This window comes from Aptenodytes patagonicus, chromosome Z (assembly GCF_965638725.1).
Source record: "Aptenodytes patagonicus chromosome Z, bAptPat1.pri.cur, whole genome shotgun sequence".
Classification (NCBI taxonomy): Eukaryota; Metazoa; Chordata; class Aves; order Sphenisciformes; family Spheniscidae; genus Aptenodytes; species Aptenodytes patagonicus.
The window spans coordinates 47,261,128-47,281,934 of NC_134982.1; the positions used below are offsets into that span (position 1 = coordinate 47,261,128).

At 37.2% G+C, this 20,807-nt stretch overlaps 2 protein-coding genes across 5 annotated transcripts in view; one reads left to right on the forward strand and one right to left on the reverse strand.

Annotated features, from left to right (window-relative positions):
* AOPEP (aminopeptidase O (putative)) overlaps window positions 1–9,146 on the forward strand; it is a 230,758-nt gene extending 221,612 nt beyond the window's left edge. Inside the window, exons 17-18 of the transcript XR_012997438.1 lie at window positions 4,419–4,488; window positions 8,859–9,146. The gene's annotated coding sequence lies outside the window, so the exon portion shown is untranslated. The remainder of the gene's footprint in view (window positions 1–4,418; window positions 4,489–8,858) is intronic.
* Window positions 1,062–20,807, reverse strand: part of FANCC (FA complementation group C) — a 110,968-nt gene continuing 91,222 nt past the window's right edge. For all 4 annotated transcript variants that reach the window (XM_076362854.1, XM_076362852.1, XM_076362851.1 and 1 more), the window contains 6 exons: window positions 17,804–17,903; window positions 12,975–13,050; window positions 12,076–12,157; window positions 8,140–8,311; window positions 5,033–5,233; window positions 1,062–2,616 (listed from right to left, as the gene is read on the reverse strand). In XM_076362854.1, the coding sequence (XP_076218969.1) occupies window positions 2,473–2,616; window positions 5,033–5,233; window positions 8,140–8,311; window positions 12,076–12,157; window positions 12,975–13,050; window positions 17,804–17,903 (775 nt within the window). In that variant the 3' untranslated portion in view covers window positions 1,062–2,472. The remainder of the gene's footprint in view (window positions 2,617–5,032; window positions 5,234–8,139; window positions 8,312–12,075; window positions 12,158–12,974; window positions 13,051–17,803; window positions 17,904–20,807) is intronic.

Consider the following 20,807-nt stretch of genomic DNA (forward strand, 5'->3'; position numbering starts at 1 on the left):
TTTTCCAGAAAGCAGCTATTACAGAGAAGACGCACATTAGGTGGATAATGCAGGAGCCACGATATGAAAAATATTCCATTACTCACATCTACCAAATCACACTGTTGCCTTCCACTGGCAAACTAACAGAAGTAGCTTCAACATGCCACAAAATCATGGTTTATATCAAAGTTAGATCATAATTCAAGCACTGTGAAAGAGCAAGGAAAAAGAAATACCAAAAGTTTATAACAACTATGCTAAATAAAGCAAAAAGAATGCCAGTACAGATGTATCTTTCAAAAGTTACAGATAGCATCAATTAGGTTTCTTCCTTAAAGCCTCCTGAAATGAGCAAACCCTCCTTCTAATATTTAAATCATGCAGTATTTCTTAAGAAGCCAAACAAAAATGTACCAATTCACTACTAATTTTGTTCTTTCTGCCTTTACTGCACATTTCCTTCCTGCTTGAATTGACTTACGACTATTTAACAGGATATTGATTTTGTTTAAGAAAGTTAGAAGAATTTTCACGTGGTTTGTTGATGGGGAAAAAAAAAAAGGACTGCACTGTGAAAGGACGGTTACAAATTCATCTCCAACAACTGTAATACACATAGATATAACACCCATATCATTCACCTAACAAATCTGCAAGAATCATATATTACAACTCTTTGCCAATCTTTCTTTTAAGTAGTTAAAATTACATGTAGTTGTAATATGAAGAGAATTTAAGGACAACCAAAGAATCTCATATCCAACAACTGGATTAGAAATTAAAGCAAAAAAAAAGAAATCATTCTTCCTTTGGAGACAAATATTAGATTATTTATCATTCTAGGTAGAGCACTCTACATGTGTTCCCACTAGACAAATACCTCAGAGTTTGTGATCAACAACTAATTCAGTTTAATGCCATGCTTTTCAGGTATGATATTCAGGGAATAGAAAACTGGGTTGCTTGATTTTGCTTTTTTAGATATGTGTGGCTACCAACAACTGAAAAATTGCAACATATGTCTGATTTTTCATTCAGAAATATTTTTAATCCAAAAAGAGGAAAAAAAAACCCCCAACTTTCTTCACAGACATACATTACGTATTTATTACTTCTTCATATGCTGGAATCAAATATTACAAACATTAACAGACTGAGAGGACATGTAATTACTGTAATTTGGTCTAATATGACTCACTGGGAACAAAATTGTAAGAAATCAGTCAACAGCATTACAGAAAATATCCTTCCACTTCCTACAGCCAAGGGACACGAAGTACATTGTTTTTCTTTTCCCTCGCTCAAAAAAAAATGCTACATTCAGAAAGCTGTGTTAATTTAAGATACATGCCTCTGATTTTACATGCAAGGATAGTATTCCAAGTACCATCTTTGAACATAGCACAAGTGTTGACATTAAAGCTAGGTAATATATGAGAACAAATTACTGAAAAGTGTTAAGATCCTCTGCCATTACTATTCTCCATGCTTATTTTTCTAGTTAAGCTGGAAACAGTTTCACAAAACTTCTTGGGACAAATACTTTCCTAAGGGTAAAACAGTAAGCCATTGCTCCCTGTCCACGCTCTTTGCATGAGACAAAAAACCTAAACAAAGCAGCAAGCAAACTACCTCTGGACACAAAAAGGAAGGAGATGAGTTGCAACCATATGCTCTTTTTAGGAAATCTGGCCCTCAAATTGGAAAGTTTCCTTATGCCTATGTTGTGCTTGCCCTGTTTTGTCTGAATGAAAAAAAGATTTCTTAAACGAATAAACAATAGCATCAGTCATGGCACACTGAAAATAGGCTGTACTGCAAGCAACCTTCTACCCGCAGTATCTGTTGACAGAGACCAGCTATTGGTATAGTACTTTGCAGGGAACACTGTCCTGTGAAAGCTGCAGTACTGAAAAAAATCATTTAGCAAATCTGAGAGGAGTTTCATTTTGGAAACATTTTCAAAAAGAACTAAAAGTTCAGGAAACACTGTTGATTTCCTGAGAACATAGTGTGCATTCACCATGAATCACTAACTCTCATTTGAGATCATCATTAGTTTCATAAAAGCAGAATTATAGAACAAAACATTTTAGGAACAACTTACCCACCAAGCAATTGGATATGATTTGCTAATAAAACCATGGGTAATTTCGGAGAAAAACTGATCTCAGACAGATAAACAAGGAGATGAGTGAACTGCTTTAAATGACGTAGGTCTCTTGTTAAACAAGGTGCTCAGAACAAAATTTTCAACCATCTTTAATATTTACTGTTATGTTCTAAAAGGTTAACATTTCCAAACAAATGATTTTTTTCAAATATAAAGCATTATTTTCAAATACATAGGAGGGAATACAAAGTTGTGGGATATGCTTAAGTAGATATTTTTCTACCCTTGGTAACCTGCAGTGCAAGATTTTAATTAAAGTCTTGACACCTGGATAAAGATCTGATTTGTTGGCTTGACAAATAGATGACATTAAAAATCTAAACTTTCGATGTTAGTTTTTGAAGAAGTTCATTCAGCAGCTTCACAGTCCTTTGGTTTTCTTCTCCATTACGGTTAATTCTGTATGCAGTACGGATAAGAAGGCTACAAACTTCTTTGCTTGTATCAGTTGTCTCAGTAATCTGAAAGCAAACAGAGAAGATGGGAAATAATGCAATTATGTTGCTAAGTACTAAGAATTGTCCCTTAATATTTGCAACAAAACCACAGATTTGTCCCTCATCACTGAACACGTGAGATGCTCTGAGTTCAAAAGCAACTTCTACCCACGGTGTCTCTTTTCATACATCTTGGCGGAACTGAGCAACTTTGAGATTTCTACTGTTCTCTCAAATTTAAGTGAAACAAATCAAGAGGTCAAAAAGTTTTTAAAGGAAACACAAATGGACAGTGTAACCATCTAGAAGTCATGTCCTTAGAAAACAACTAAAAGCACAGGAAGGTTTGGGGTGGGTCTGGGGAGACAATTCAAGTCTATAAAGCTTTCAAAAGTAAAAATAAATCCCTCCCCCAAAAGATGACAAAATACCAGGAAAAGACCCTAACGTTGCAATTGCAGATCAGGAGGGACTTTACTCCATGTTATCTGCTGTGTTAATCCCAAAGTTTACTATGCTAACTAAAACCACTGCCATGCCTCCCAATTTGGTTCCACACCATTCTGCCTTTCATATATTGTCTTCAGGCCTTTTCAGATCACATGGAGAGCCTAGCTACACATTAATGATTACACAGATACAGTCAAAATTAATCAGACCAACATACTCTGGCCTACAACAGCTCATGACCACCCTGCACTGGGGAATACTCAGAGTTTTGAAAGTTAGTTATGTTGCTTTCTATAAAGAAACAAGAAATTGCCTTTGGTCGTCCTGAAGAGGTTTAAAGCAGCAGACCAGTATATTACAGCATCAGTGCTCAACAGCCACACTCCTCAAAAGAGAAATACTAAAAACAGCAGACTGTAAAAATGCATACAACCCCTCTTAATTTTATCATTACATTCTTATGCCAAGAAGACATTGATCGTTTGTGAACTTACACCTAAAATGCTAGAAATATCTTAGTCCTTCTTATGCCTGTTTGTTTAGTCAGCCAGAAGGAGTAACCACCAAAATAGGTTTCCAGTTCCCTGTGTCATAAGATCTCCTTATACATGCCATATATCCCATACAGATGGAAGAGCACACTGCTGCTGAAAGGAAAAAAAACTTTTGAAGTGCTAAAACCACACACTGGCCCTAGATCTGCTTGCACAGGAGGCTTGTACTTCTTAAAAGAGTATGGTTTTATAGTTAGAGAGGAATAAATTCCTAATCTCATACTGACATAGCACTATTTATCTTGAGAGACACAAACACATTATACTATTTGCACCAACATACCTGCAGGCTCTCATCAACAATAGCAAGAGATTGTGGCACGCTTCCAACATTTTACTCCTCTTCAGCTTTTTTCACATGCTAAGTGACACTCTCTCAGGTCTTCCTTCTTTTTTTCTCTCAATTATTACACCATTTTCCTCTCTGGCTTTGCTTAAGCACCAAGCTTCTGCCTCATCAATGCTAACACTTAGTAACTAGCTGTTTTACATAATGGAAAACACAGAGAAGACAGTTCCATCATCTCTGCAGCAGCTGGATAGTTAAGGGAGTGATTTATAACTGGGAAAAGCAAAATATTTGCACATGCTATTTATGCCAGGTGTAAATGAACTGTAGGTATCCCTTAACTGCAAGCTACTACTCTTAACTATTTCTGCAGCTGTATAGTCAGGACAGCAACCTCTTCAGTGAGATCTTGTCAAGAAGCGTCAAGAAGGAAACTATTTTGACTGTAGCTGAAACAGATATGTAGCCGGTTAGGTATAGTTGCTGTAGTCATTATCTTCTTTAATTCTCTGTTATGTATTTTCTTTATTAAGAGGTGTCACGTCCCACCTACGAGAAGGGGAGAGTGACTAAGGTCCGCAGATCCTCTCGGTGTGGATTAAGGTGAGATAACACTCAAGGTCCATACACGAACATCAACTTTAATGGAACGAACACTCTATAAGCATCAACCCTCTGTGTATTAATATGTCACATAAGCTAAGCGGCTTTATGAGAAGTTGAGGTAGGCCTTATGGTACTTACCAGCATCAAGGGCAAAGAACGAGGGGGGGGGGGGGGGGGGGGGGGGGGGGGGGCGGGGGAGAGCGCTGGGATCCTGGATCCAGCGTCGGACCTGCCAACGGGGGGTGTCGGTGTGGAGAGCGCCCTGAGGGAGCTCATGTGTGCCCCTATTTATTGGCCCCAGTCCAAGGTTTCTAGAATCTTCTCTCACCCCGGTTTCAGGAGTGGTTGAGACATTAGTTAGTCAAGGAGAGTGACACTGGCCCATCCCCGTGGCTGGCTTCTGGAGCTTTCTCCTGGGGAATTGTTTGTGCTCACAGCACAGTCACTTGGGCCTTGTCCCTTACAAGAGGTAGGCACTTAAATCCAAAATAGTAAAAAGAATTTTTTTTACTTAAACTGAAAAAAAGGAAGAAACACTTACATGGTAAATAAATTCCTGGGCAATCATATGTCCACCAGAAGAAAAGAGCAAAAAGTTGGTAAGAAGATGTGTTACAAGATGCTGGTTACAACACTGCTCTATATCCATTATACTGTGTACAGCAGCCTCCAGATCTTTGACAGAAAGGACTGTACAGCTGAAGAGCATCATTAGATGATTGTAGACTGTTTGAGCTTCTACCTGCAGGAAACAATTTCAAAGGATGCAGGATCAGAGAATAGTAAAGGTCATACCGATGGTATTTTTCCTTTGGATTTATTCACTAACAGGAAACTGAATCCTTGGCAGAAACTACCCAAACATGAAAAGAGTTTGAATTTAAGCAGCAGGGAGAACAGGGAAGGAAGGGCCGTACACATTTCTTTTACACTGATTCACACACAGAGAGGTGGACAGAATGGATTTTTTAACTTTCTTTGGTCTTGCAAACTAAGCAGGCAGGGCACCAAGCCAGGATTTGACCTTTTTTAATAATAAAAGGAAATGGAGAAAGTCCCTCAGCAGAACATGGTCAGATTTTTGCATTGTGGGAAAAAGAACAGAGGCTCCTCAAGGGCTCATTTCAGTATTGCTGCTACAAATCAATTAAATCCCCATGCAACCTGACCTTGGCTGATAAAATCTTCTGGTAAGAACGCAGTTTTTTCCTTCTTCCTGTGTTGTTTGCAACTTATGGGTTTACCTTTTGAGTTAGCCAATAAAAACTAATTTTTACTGGGAGTAGAAAAGAGAAGATTTTGGCACCTACACAATGGAAAAAGAACTATAAGCAACTATTGCAAAAAATCCTAACAATAATTCTGTTCACTATATTAAAAATAAACCAAACAAACTGGTAGAAAAAACCCAAATGAGTAAGTGCAGGAACAATGGAAAAATATACCACTGCAGATGCAAAGGAAAAGGACACCCGTTTCTCAACCATGCTCATTAGGACAATTTGTTTCAGTCATTTACCTGACCTTGCTTTTCTCATCCCTGCCCTATTAACAATTCCACATACAATAGTCTGAAAAAGCTGCTATTCTTGAATTATGTCCACAATTACATGTGAGGCAACAAATGATACCACAACCTAAAGAAAGGTAACTGGAATTCTTCAAGATTCTGTATCCCTCTATGCATCCTATTCTTGGTGTGCGTCCATCCCATGTGCCACAGACTGGAGATTGATAGTAGCAGGCCCTGCTCCATGAGCTCACGTAGACTAGGAGACTTATTCTTAGTGCCAAAGTTACTATGACCAACCTCCAAGTTTTGTTCCTCCAATGTTTCAGAGTCTAAAGGTATGAAAGGACTCCAACAAATGAATAAATATTGAGCAGAATATTCAGTCCTGCACTTATGAGTGAAGTCTAGTGAACAGCAAAAGTAGCTTTTTTCTTCTTTAAATCATTTTAACCCTATGTATTCCACTCTTGCTGATAAATAAGCTGCTACCTAAAGTAAGTAGCAGGAAGACAAAATCTTAAGTCGTGAGCGCATGCCTTTCCACACAAAAATATGCTGAATGAAAAGTCCTCCAGCTTGGCACCTGCCAGAAGTTCCCATCCCATCTTAATCTGTAACTAGGGAAAGGTGAAGGGGTTGAGGAAACCACTCCATTTGAAAGAGCTGAGAGCTAACCTGCCAAAGGACAAATTAAAAGAAAAAGCAAATATCTAACTAAAGGCAGAAGCTTTGCATGAACTGTGGGAATGCTTTTGAAGCAGCCTGACCTGTGGAAAAAAAAAAAAGTCTTATTTGAAGTAACTAAAGAAAAGAATCATAACAAACTGAAATATTAGACCTCTGGGAACAGATGAGTATACTGCGTGGGCTGTCAGTGGAAAAGCTTTTTTCTCACTAAAGTTTGTCATACATTAGGACAGAATAACAAACTGATAGAATAGGGGACACACAGGGAGATGATTTTATATATGGGACAATGCAATTTCATTCTATGGTGCTGGAGTTAGAACAATGTTCCATACATAGATCTGCACCTATAGTCCTTCAGTTTCATTCACTCATGTTTATTACTTGGGTATTGCCTTCTTTCCCGAAACTGCAGTCTAAAACCAACCCTGGTTTCTTTTCTTCACTGTAGCTCTAACCTAACTCTGCTCAGCCAACATCCCACCCCTGCTCCTAGACTATGAGAAATGAAAGAGAAAAAAAATTTAAAAGTGATTGGGATGTGAGCTTGCGTTTGTAGTGCGATCTGGGTGGCAGGAGGGGAAGAGAAGGAAATAAAATATTGCAGAACACACTGGTTTTGGTTCATGGACCATTAGATGTAAAATGAAAGCATGATGTTTTACTAGAGTGGTGTACTGAGCTGCATTTTTAAATCAAACAGAATCCGTTTTCAAATGGATTACTAGGAAAGGAAAACTAGAGATGCTACAGCCAGATTTTGAATCTGGGCTTTGTAGATCAGATTGCTTGGGCTAGTTCAAACCTGTGTAATAGGTCTAAATTAAAGGCTTTCATGTATTTGCATGCATACATAGACACAGAGCACTCTTCATGCAGTACAGTGTGTGAGGTTAGAACACTGCTTCCTTCTGTTAGAAACCTAGCATGTGGGAATATAACATACTTGTTACAATCTCATATATGCCCAAAATCAGTAAAGATACACAAGAGAAATCAGAATAGATGGGCAAGGTTAGGATTAGGGCTGTGTCTGGTAAGTATCTTTACTGCTTCGACTGCTGTTTGATTACTCTTGTGTATCGTTCTCAGAAGATGTCGTAACACAGGAATGCTGAATTCTGCCACACAGTGATTTAAAAAATACCATTCCTAGAGTAGTTTTACTTGTGACTAAAAGCACCCATGTTATCCAAAAGAAACTCAAGGTGCTAATCTATATAATATACTATAAAGAAGAAAAATGTTTTCTAAATGTCACCAAGAAAATCCACAAAAATTATCTTTCAACTCTCTCCACTGAGACTAAAGTCTCAAAACCTTCTAAAGCCAAAACCTTCTCCAGTGTAGACTTTTCATTTTTCTGGTGTGCACTATTTGTTTTATAGCAGTAAGACATAAGCAGACTGTTGCTGCTTATTGCTGCTTACTATCGCTACATTACCCACCATTGTTTGAGTCCTTTGTTGATTTTCATTCTGAGGACAGTAGTAAAATGCCAGCAGCCACAGCAAAGCATCTGGTTCTACAGCAGCCTTCAGTAATTGTTCTGCCGCAATATCCAGCCATTCTCCAAAACGAGCAACCAAAAACCAGATTTCAAAAAGGTCAGCAAGAGAACTGGAAAATAACAAAGACACAATAAGTATTTCTTGTTACTTAACATTTTTAAATGTCTTAAGTTAATTGCAAAGGGCACTGGCATGAAAATAAAAATTGTTAAACTACTCTTCAACAGGTAATGCCTTACCTGCTAAGCATACATCCACGTACTACTCTATTACCTGCAGTCACAATCAAATAAGACATACCCAGTGCTACTAGCAGATTAACTTTGTCAGTAGAACAGTCTATCCATAACACCAGTTTCTAATAAACTGTGACAAGATACTATGTATTAAAATATACATCATAAAATTAAACCTTATCATTTATACTCCCCAGTTGAAGGATTTTCAAAATTTTAAATCATATCTCAAGTGTTGTATTCTAACATACTGTTGCCCTATATTGTCTTCCAGTTCCTCTCTGTTGCTTTCCAGGGATATTTTCTGGTTTTTGGTAATTCATGAGGCACATGTTTTTTGGTAACTCATGAGGAATTACATTTAGATAGACTAAATATAAAGTTTTTAAGGATATTCATCTTCTGATTCTTAAAATTCAGGTCCTCTTTAATGAAAATTTTGAAGGTATTTACAACTGGGTTACTGCAGTAAGAAAAAGAAGAGTGAGAATGGATCACAGCTCATCTCTACACTTTCTCACATGTACTCTTCTAAAGTTAAGACTAAAGAAAAGAGAAATAACGGGTAGATGCAAACTAATGGTAGGCATCTCCGAAGCAAAAGGTCAAACTGAGCGTGGAAGGAAGGACAGACAGAAGGACAGCTGGAAGCAGATTAAGAACCAGGAACAATTATTCCTATTAAGTTTGGCAAAAGTTTGAAGAATTAGAGGTTTTTCTTGTGTTTTATGCCTGGGGACTCCAAGAGCTGCTGTGCCACCCTTCCCAGGAAACTCCAAGAGATCTCAGAAATTTCAGGAGTTGATTAAGTTGTCTGATACCACCACGTCATCTGGGGAATGTGACAAGGTCTTTACAATTCAAGTTGGAATAACCTGCTTTATTTTTAAGACTTTCTGAAGAGGTGGGAGACAGTTTTACAGATGTGTGATGTGTGCAGATAGTATTCTATGTCTGGAGTATACTGGTGACTGATGTTGTCTACAGGTGTCCCAGAAATTATTGATCCTGTAAATTATATTGTCTATAGGCCACAGAATCTCAGGGTCTCAAAATCCTATTACTAGCACACAAATCCACCACAACAGTATTTTTGGATAAACATGATCACTGACATCAGACGTAAGAGGTTGACATAGAGTGACATAGAGTCAGAGACAGAAAATAGAGTACTGAGGTGACTGCTATAAAAGTCACCACTGTTGATATTGCACACCTTTTGGAGGGGCAGCAGCCTGGCTCAGACTGCAGGGAACTAGAGATGTGTGACAAAACCGGAGACTAAAATTCCTTAGCTAAAGGAACAGGATCAGCATTGGTAAAGTCTTTGAAGATACTAGAATCTGGAAATGCAACTTAAAAACCTTTGAAAAAACAAAGGTGATAGTGATCTAGGACAACTGCCCTCCCCTCAGCAAAATAATCTACTTATCTGACCATAATTCAATGCTGTGACAATGTAAGTGGAGAGACTAGCTCTGAAACCCAGTGATGTACAATCAAAGATTAAATTTAATTAAAAGCTAATTACTGAGAACAGATAACTATACTTGGGGTAATATTGACAGTATTTACAACTGGAAGTGTTCATAGCTCAATGTGTAAATACAGGTCCTTAAACTTTAAGCATTAAACTAATTTTAACAGGTACTTAGCAGAACATTAGAATTTCATTCTTGCCTAGAGAGCCTAGATACCACTGCACTTACAACTCACCTTAACTTTCCTGTACCATCACAGTACCTGGTTTGGAGTCATGGAGTCACTTCTGTACCCACTGCTGTTTCTACCCGCTCTGTTGTGGCACCTACATCAACTGCTCCACTGTCATTGCCAAAAGTGGCCCTTTACTTTTTCTGGGACTTTCCCCCGCAAAATGTACATCGCTTGATTTCTGGTTTAAAATGTCACATAATATTTACTGTTCACTGAGATGATACATGTAATAATAAATAATGGCACAGAAGCAACCTGTATTAGAAGTACACAGAAAGCACTCTGCTGTAAGACTTACATTTGGTGTAAAATAAAACCATGGAAAAACAAGCTATATAAACAGAGAGCACTGACTATAAGAAGCAAGAGGATATGCTATATAGTAGTATTTTTTGCTCCTCTGTTAATCTTATTAAGTAGAAAAGATGGAGAATCAGGAATAAAGGAATAAAAGAAAATCGAATACAGTTTCCTCATGGATATTAGTATTTAAAAACTTAAGCCGGATCCATTTTCTTTGTAACTGAGAGGGGTTTGGTAGAAAACATAATTGTTGCACGATTTCTAAAGGAAGTAAGAGGATATTCTGGCAAGTACAATACTATTCAAATTAGTTTACTATCAAAGCAAAGAGGGAAAAAGACAATATAAGCCAAGAAAGGACTAGGCAACAAAAGGAGAACAGATGTACTTCTATTATTGTAACACATTATGATGGATGATATTTGTTTTATTTGTTTGTTCTAAGTTTGAGTTATGTGTTTCTTTAAGAAGCCAGGGCCAGCTACTGGTCACACTCCAAGGGCAGAAAGGTTTGACAGACTTCAGGGATGAACAGGCGAGACAGCACTAAACTTTGTCTCGTACAGAAAATGAGAAGCTGCCAGCAGACAGCCCGGCCTCAGAGGGAACAGCAAAAAGCTTTTTTCTGCCACTCAACAACAAAAATAAAAGCCTCCATGGGTTAACTGAAACCAAGCGTGGATGAAAGTATCTGCCTTCCAGGAGACAGGGGGACAGTTGAGTATCTTGTTTTGCAAGTCTATCTGGCCTAGGCATTCCATGTTTCTATTGAAATATTTCAGGTTTTAAATCAAAATGAAATTGCTTTCTTTGAATTTAAAAGCTGTTCAATATTCTTTGGAAAGCTCACTCTTGGAGCAGATCTAAGCAGACTCATTCATACCCAAGCTCTAGGTGAGTCAGGTCTCATCACACACTTGATAAGAAAGAATTACAGGGCAGCAACAGATAGAGATGTATCTTTTTTCATTTTTTTCATATAGTCCTATAGCATCTACTACCAAAGCAGAATTCATGTAGACAAACACTATCATTCATTATAGTAACTATTTGGACCAAAAAAGCTAAGGGCAACAGGTCAGAAACATGGGGTGTCAGCTCAAAGAGTAATATAACAAACAATGATACTGCAGTCTAGCAGTCATATCTTTATGAAAAAATATCAAGAAGTCTGAAGTTTGGATGTTTGCACAGGCCTGCAGAAAGCCAATACAATCTCCTCCATAAAACAGTACCGCTCACAACAGGCTCTTTCCAATACTAGCTGCTTTTCTGGTTGGAAGAGTTCTCCTGTCATTCAGTTCAGAATCAGTTTTAAAAGTTTTGGGGGAGAAATGGGAGAATAGGCAAGTAAGCACTTCTGTTATACAACTAGCTATTTGCTGAAATGAAAAGAATGACAAGACTTTGTTTACTCAGAGGCTTATTGGTCAGGTCTATAGGTGCTACAAAGTTCAGGTTCAGTAAGTAATCTAAGTCCTATTCTTTAAAACAAAGCTCTATTTAGAGAATAATAAGAAAATGATGAAATGTAGCCACTGAAGACTTGAAATGACATGACTTTTTACAAAGTAACATATGCAAAGGACAAAAAGTTAGAAAATATAATACTGCTTACCTAATGTTTGTACCTTCTACTAATGCTTTGAGCATATCCGAAATGTGTTTCAAGTGTTGAGACCACTGTGTAGTTGGCAGTTCTGAGGAGGGAGGATGAAAATAAAACTCTTAATAGTCTGTCCAACTAGAACAGAACAGTGAAATTAACCATATTAAGTTAGCATTAAAATTTGTGCAACTTTATTCAGTTATCACAAAGCATTTAAAATTTCATTTTAAAATTTCCCAATTTTCAACAATACCAAAATTACTGTTTCTTAGAACAATTCATTGACAAATCCATGTGAGGAAGTACAGCTAGGAATATTCAAATGAGGCCAATGTACCCTTGTGTAAATGCTACCTCAATATGAAATATATAACCAGTGGAGTAACATTCCCAGAGGCTCTTGTACTGAGCTGAAATTATTGCACATGAAAAACTGTACCATATTGAGCAGTGGTTTCTTGATCTATAAAAATGGGAAACCTGACTAAAAATATTAGGTTTGCAATCTAAAAGATCAGCAAAATTCAAGCTTCAGAGACAAATAGCAAGGCTATTCTTGTAACATACATATGAAAAATTTCATAATGACAATTACTAATATTATAAGATAAGAATATTTAGTATTTTTACAATCTCGGTAACTTTTGTTCCTACAAAATTATGCACTCTTTCTTTGTTATTCACTTCTGGTTTAGTTTTCTTTAAAGTTATATCTGTATTATTGTTATATAAGAATTAGATGTTCCTGCAAAACAAAACATTAAAAGAGTATTATTAACATTGCTAAGTCAACACACCCTCTTTAGGAAATGGCAAAATTTTGTCTTCATCACTTTTAAAGTTATTTTAAGACATATACAGATCATGCAGGTTGGCTAATGCTGCAAATATTTCACAAAGAAACTTACCAAAAGGACATCTTAGTAAAGCTGTGACAAGAGGCTGGTGATGGTGAGGGAAGTAGGCCTTCAGTGGAAATTTATGCTAAGATACAAAATCATTATTTTAAGAGCTTTCTGGTCAGTTTTCAAAACAAACCCACAGTGAACAATCTCATCTAAGGTAGTAATTAACAATACAGACTGAAGAAGAGAACACAAAAACTCTACACTTAATTTTAGGATTCTGCATAAAGAAAGAAGGGGGATATTTAGGAAAAGCTTGCTTAGAAAAAGTAATTATCTATGGATTTTTAAAATACACGCATTAAAAAAGATTCAGAGTATGAAGAAAATTACATCTTAATATTCTTAGGCTTTTTCCCTGTAATCACAAAAGTCTTCACTCTTAATATGCAGAGGTTAAAAGAGACACGAATTAGTTTAAATTCATCTTCCAGTGTAAACAGGTTCACAGGTCATATTAAACTAAGAACTAATAACATCTATAAAATCTGAGGGTGTGATGTAGATTATTGCCTTATGTTCAAAAAATGGAAACCTAGAATTCTTAGAATCTGATTCAGCATATGGTAGGGTAGTCATAGATAACAGACTTGTCCTCTATTTGGGTACGTGCAATTTGTATACTGTGAACATTGCTGCTTGTGTAATTGAGACTAGCAGCAGCATATCTTTAATCTTTTTGTTCTGCAAACATCTACTACAGGCACGTCTAATGTGTAGCATGCATGTGCAAGTGCAATTTGAACTCCCTTTGAGGTGGACTGAAAACTGGCTGAATGGCCAGGCCCAGAGGGTGGTGATCAGTGGCACAAAGTCTAGCGGGAGGCCAGTAACTAATGGTGTACCCCAGGGTCAATACTGGGTCCCGTCCTGTTGAACATCTTCATTAATGATCTGGACGATGAGGCAGAGACTTCCCTCAGCAAGTTTGCTGATGACACAAAACTGGAAGAAGTGGCTGATATGTCAGAGAGTAATGCCGCCATCCAGAGGAACGTTGACAGGCTGGAGAAATGGACTGACAGGAACCTCATGAAGTTCAGCAAGGAGAAAGTGTGAAGTGCTGCACCTGGGAAGGAACAACCCCAGGCACCAGTACATGGTGGGAGCCAACCAGTTGGAAAGCAGTTTTGCAGAAAAGAACCTGGGGGTCATGGTGGACACCAAATTGAACCTGAGCCAGCAATGGCTTTGCCTTGCCACAAAGGCAGCGAATGGTATCTTGAGCTGCATTAGGCAAAGGATTGCCAGCAGGTTGAGGGAGGTGATCCTTCCCCTCTCCTCAGCACTGCTGAGTAGCCACTCCAGCAGCCAAACCTGGAGTACTATGTCTGGTTCTAGGCTCCTTAGTACAAGAGAGACATGGACATACTGGAGAGACTTCAACAAAGGGCCACAAGGATGATTAAGGGACTGGCACATCTCTCCGATGAGGAAAGGCTGAGAGAGCCTGGAGAAGAGAAGGCTCAAGGGGGATCTTATTGATGTATATAAATACCTGAAGGGAGGGTGCAAAGAAGATGGAGCTAGGCTCTCTTCAGAGGCAATGGGCACAAACTGAAACACAGGAGGTTCCATCTGAATATCAGAAAACACCTTTTTTTTTTTTTTTTTTTTTTTTTTTTTTTTTTTTTTTTTTTTTTTACTGTAAGGGTGACGGAGCACTGGCACAGGTTGCTCAGAGGGGTTGTAGAGTTTCAGTCCTTGGAGATATTCAAAAGCCAACTGGACATGGTCGTGGGCAACTGGTTCTAGGTGGCCTTGCTTGAGCTGGGGTGTTGGACAAGATCACCTCCAGAGGTCCCTTCCAACCACAACCGCTCTATGATTCTGTCATTTCAGTCTTCAAATCTCCATACCAATGACCTTAGAACTCTTCTGTCTCCTTTCTTTAGGAATAAGAGACTATTTAGCAAATAGATCATCTCTTGAAACACAAACTGGGAATACAGACTTTATAAAATGTGATAAATTTCTAAATCCAATGAAGACCATATTTAGTAACTCATTTCTTTTGGTATATACATGCATGTATCTTATAAACAAATAGAATGAAACATTCTCTCCCTACTAATTTTTTTGTTCTGTAAACAAGTTAATTGAAATTACAGCACACTAATATATACAGTATTCTCAGACAGTCTAGGTATCACTGGTATGGTAAGACTCTAAAAGTCTACTTGTCAAGTGGAATTAGGTTCATTAAAAATTAATAATCCCTATACTAAAGTATGCATGTAGCCAATTAACTTGCACCAAAAATCCCCATGAAAAAGGAGCCCTTGACACAGTTAGTAGTAGCCAAGACAACCCACAGCATGAGTTACATATGAAAACAGTATTGTAAAGTAAGTGAAAACCAGTTTTCAGCATATTGTTTAAGCAAAGCAAAAAATGTTTGCTTCCTAGCATAAAAACACAATATTTTAGGCAGTTCTTTCCTTACATAAGCCATCACAAAGTGCAAAACAAGGTACAAAGAGACAGAACGAGTTTGGATGTGGCTGGTTATAATAATTGCCATGATGTATAACAGGAAATAGAAGTTGAACACTGGCTTAAAATATTTATCCAGCTATTTAAAACAAAATTCCCTGGTGAAAATCATGGACAATTCTGAAATGATCAAGGGAAAATAATCCTAGAAGAAATTATAATTTCCATCAAATAAAAACATGAACTTTAAGTTCATAAATTTACAAGTAACGTGACCCAAATATCCTTAGGTCAGCTTTCACTACCATCACAAACTTACAAGAAAATCTGCTTGTACAAAACATGGAAAAGATTATCCCAACAGTGATCTCAGTACACCCATTCTTAAATTTCTTATTCAATGACTACACGAATGGTCTTTTTTCCTAAGTAGGTTTAAACTCCATGTTCTATTAATACATTTTTCAGTCTCCCAAAACATAGAGGAAACAAGACTATTCCTAAACCCTGTAGCACTGGTTTTTCACACTTTTCAGCTTTTTTCTGCCAAACCTTGTTCTCTCTAAATGGTCTGCAAAGTTATTAGAAAAGACAGCTATTTCTGACAGCTGCCACACTGCACATAGAGAATTGTTCTCCTCCTACCTTGCAAACCTGTGCAACTGCCAGACATGACCTGGTTCTTTTGAAAATTTTGTGGACACATCTGTTTGTCTAGCCTTTTTTAATTAACTGTACTATAAATTCCTAAGGTCTCAGATGACCCAGCCAGAACCCTCTTCATCCTCTGTCATTAACGGTTTTACCATTCCTCTGTGAAATGTTAATGGAGCACATTATGTCCTGTCAAGGGCATCCAGATACCACAAAGATGGGTGCCTTATGAATATATGTAATATTGGTATGACAAAAAAATATGATCTGAATGATTTAAACAAAGTTTAGGAAGCAGTCTGTGCCTGCATTTTTGTATGTCAACTGTTAGTTAACATTATGGTTGATTCATAAACTGTGAAACAAGGGGTTTTGAATTCTAGTATTTAAGATAATACCTTAATTAGAACCCCATGAATTAAACTGTATACAAGTTAAATAGAGGAAACTTAACATTTAAAACCACTTCAAAAAAGTGGGCAATAGTCCATGTCGCAATGCCAGCAAGTGAGGGACTTTCACCCTGGAGCAAATGCATCACCTGCACAACAGGATTAGCTCTTGGGTGTCTCATGGGTGTGGAATCTTTATTTGCATTCTCCACCCAGTCACCCCCACCTGGGGCTACACAGTGTGCTGCTGCCATGTAGTCAGGGTGGCATAAAAGTAACATGCACAGCACCTGTATATTAAGCAAAACAGCTGCAGTTTCATCCTTGATTCATATTGCCTGAAGCTAGAAGACAGACTGAATCACACTGCTAGTGATTGTACTAGTGACGTACTGCCAGTACATCACAAGTTCCAAGAAGTCCCAAAATTTTCTTAACTACCATCTCCCCAAAAAGATGCAAAACTCAAAGAAACTAGAACTGGAAAGTCTAAAGTGAAAGCTATTAAATGATAGGATACTTTCCAAACTTACATCATATGAATTGGAGTTAAACAACCAAACAAAATGGTCAGGATGTGAAATGACAGTGTGATTTGGGAATCCGAAAAGAAGTTTGCAACCTATAAACAAGATAAGACTTTTTCATATCTCCATTTTGAAATTTAAAAATAAGAAACTGATCCTGCTCTTGTTTAAATTAATACATACAAAAGTCATTCTACTTAATTCAGTTCAGTAAAACCTGTATAAAAATCTATGCAGAAGAAGAGACACTAAGCTGGGAAATTTGAAGCTTTGGACTGAGGAAAAATTTCTGAGGCCACTGTTGAAGACCAGAAACTGAAACCAGTATGTATTCTGTGTCTTCTACCTTTTGAAGAGACAAATCTGACTATTTGGTGTCCTACTTACAATTATTTGGGGGAATGGGAATGGGGTTATTATCTCTGTTTCATTTATTATCAGAAACCCTGCTACTGCAAAAGAAAAACGCATCTGAAGTTTTTCATCCTTTCTATCAAAGATGGATGATCACGATCATGTTCACTATACAGGCAGAAACTTCAGCACCAGGGGAACCGCCCCTGTGAAAATCACAGTTTAGGTTGCAGGATTACTCCAGGGTAAAGTCAGCTAAATTGCTCTTACCTATTGGTTTCACACTATAATTTTATTCACAGGTGAAAATGTTTGAACTGAACTTTGGCATGTATATACAGCTGTAGAGAGATGCTATTAATCAACACATATATTCCATCACCATTCTTAATAGTAGAATTGTTCTTTTCTTGTGAAATTTCATACCTTCTTATTGAAAAGAAACATTAAGAAATAGAGCTTGACTAACCTGCTTGTTTTCATTCTGATGAGCCTGAAGGAAGAGCTGTGTAAACACCTGTATTGTGGTCATAACTTCTGGAGTTCCATCAGTTTCCAGCAGTGCGTTCCTAAGCATTGGAAAGTTAGATTATGACAGAGTACATAATTAGTCTGCCCATCACACCACTGTTAATTGAAATGAAGAAAGAAAAGGTATATTCTTTGTATGCTGTAGATTCAAGCTGTTTCTGAGCTCATTACATGTCAGTGTGGAAACTGATAGAAATACTAACTTTGCAGGCTTTTTTAATTTTAATTTTATTTTTACTTCAAAAAAAAGTATGCAACTCCTACAAATAAACTACATTCAGTAAGCATATACAATATACATGCAGACACACATAATTTACCCTACCAATAGGGGAAAAAAGTGTAAAATTAAAAGAGACTACCACAACTTTATTAGGCAAATTTGGCACCTGAACAGTCTTACTGGGTTCAGAGCAACTATTCCCATGCCTACAGTTAAGCACACTTTAGTGCTTTGTGGGACTGCATCCAAATTAGGCTATCTCAAATTAGAAAGTACAGTCTAGTACAATCTCCTGCAATATGGTACCTGGAGGGGAAAAAAAAAATTAAAAAAAAGATCTTGTCTTAAACCTTTAAATATAACACTCCTACTGGACCCAGGGAAACAAACAAATGAAAGCTGTTGACCAAATTTAGAAGTTACGTATTTAAAAAACTACACAAAGAGACTGAACTTAAATAATACAGCTGCTGTTCTGTCGCTGTGACGAGTGTATACCAAAGGCATACTTTAGATCAGTAATTGCTGCAGATTTAATTAGGGACCAATGCATTCCAATGTGTTTTCAGTGGTGAAATCATAAAATTCACTCTGGATGTTCAGGAAGGTGAACGCTTTAACTGGCCTTCCATAGGGCTTAATGTAACATCAAGCAAATGGAGCAGAAAAACATATGGGCAGCAAAGCGTAATTTTCATTCTCTTATTTGAAAAACATGTAATAGTAAGAAGAAAAAATGTTCAAAATAAGCTGCCACTGATATGTAAGTTTTTTACTAAAGAATTGTTTCGTTCTTTTGTAATGATCTAAAAGATAAGAACAGCTAACACGTTACTGTAACAGAGAAATTTCACAAAACTACAGTGACATATAATCAGTAATATAAACACAAGAAATAGCACACAGAAACTCAAGAGAGTCTAGGTGTGTGGACTTCTGTATAGCTGCACATAGCAACAAAATACGCTTCTACTTGGGAAATAAAAACCCAAGTTAATATCACCGAGATAAAACAATTTAGCACAATCAACCTCAATAAAAAGCATGCAAATAGCAGGAACAGTTATTCCTGAAAGAGACACAATGCTTAGATCTGTGCTTCTAACAGAGTATTAACCCCTAAAATAAAAGGAGTTTTCTGCCAGGTGTAGAAACATAACACAATTTCCAAGCAATGAAGTACAAGTTCTTTATCGCAGCTCTCTAAAATTTCACACATGGCTACATCTGGAATAGTATCTTAATGTCTGCACACCACTTCATAATATTTGGAAGGATGTCAGAGAAATACAACAAAAATGAACACAAAGCTGCAGAAACCAATCAGTCTGCAAAAGCCAGCTAACATATATAGCTTCACTTAATACCAAGAGGACCTGAAACATAGTATTTTTAAAACATATTAAAGGTTTAATACCAACAATGTAGAGGAAGAAGCATACTAAATAGAAACAATGCAAAGCAGAGGGGAGCAGACAATGTAGGCTGAGCAACAGGAAAACATGATGAATTTCTAAGATGATTTGGAATATTAATACAAGTGCAAAGTTTTCTTAGGAAGTACTCTCCTGAACAAAGTCCTGTACTATCTGAGAAACAGCGTCTCATCCATTTCTACTGTCTACCAAATGGAAAGGGTGCAAAAGAGTTATGTCGTCTCATGTTATTTTTAGAAAATATTTTATATACCCTAAATAAGCGAAGAAGCTTGAACAAATTTTGCGTCCCTAAACCATCACAATATACTGCCTCCAATCTAAGACATTAGTACAGGTCTGCTGAAGTCACATCAATTTTCGAGTGCATTTTGCTTTGGAGAAGTGACTGGTCTCATCTGTTCAGAAAACGCTAGCTGTGCTCAGACACAGGACCACAGCAACAGAAAGGACTGCCATAGCAATAGCTGTTGAGTGGTTCCACTCTCACAGTACAGCAGCCTACAGTTTCTACAGCAAAGACTCTTCTGTTAGTGCCTGCACAAACCTAAACATGCACACAGACACACAAATGCCCCCAAACACATGCAGCTGGGAGCCTTTCTTAAAAAGGAAAACACTTGATGAACAAAGAATGTCAGTCACTAAATACATTACTGCTGTATCGAAACTGTAATACTGATAACCCTGGCAGTAGGTCTACTTAAAAAGAATGATAAAATAATAAGTCAAGTGAAGTGAAGTGAAAAGCCACTGAAAACTGAGTACAAAGGACTGGAAGCCCCCATGTGGTAAACAATACATACTGCTTCAAAATAATCTTAAATGCATTCAAAGCCAAACTCATTATGGCAGATCAATAGTTTAATGCCATTAAGAGCATATCTGATATCAATCCTGAAGACTATTAACGTAATGTAAAAGAGGCTACACTGGTAATTGAAAATGTTTTAGCTAAATTCCACCTTCATGCTGGCATGGGCCAAGCCATTTATAATTTTCCCTTCAAAATCATATTTCAGTCACAAATCTCTACTGAAGTACTAAATAAATTATAAATTTTAAAGGCTAAAATACAATGTAGTCAACTGTATCAATGATTATTATAATGTAACTTTCATGTAAAGTTCACAAGATTTTTAAGATTTTTCATTATTTGTAGTATATTATGCAGAAGGGGATACTAAGGCATACAGCTAAAGAAAAAGACATCCTGAAATTATAATACATCCTGGATTATTATACTCCTCCTTCTCATGAAGAAAACCTCAACATATAAACCA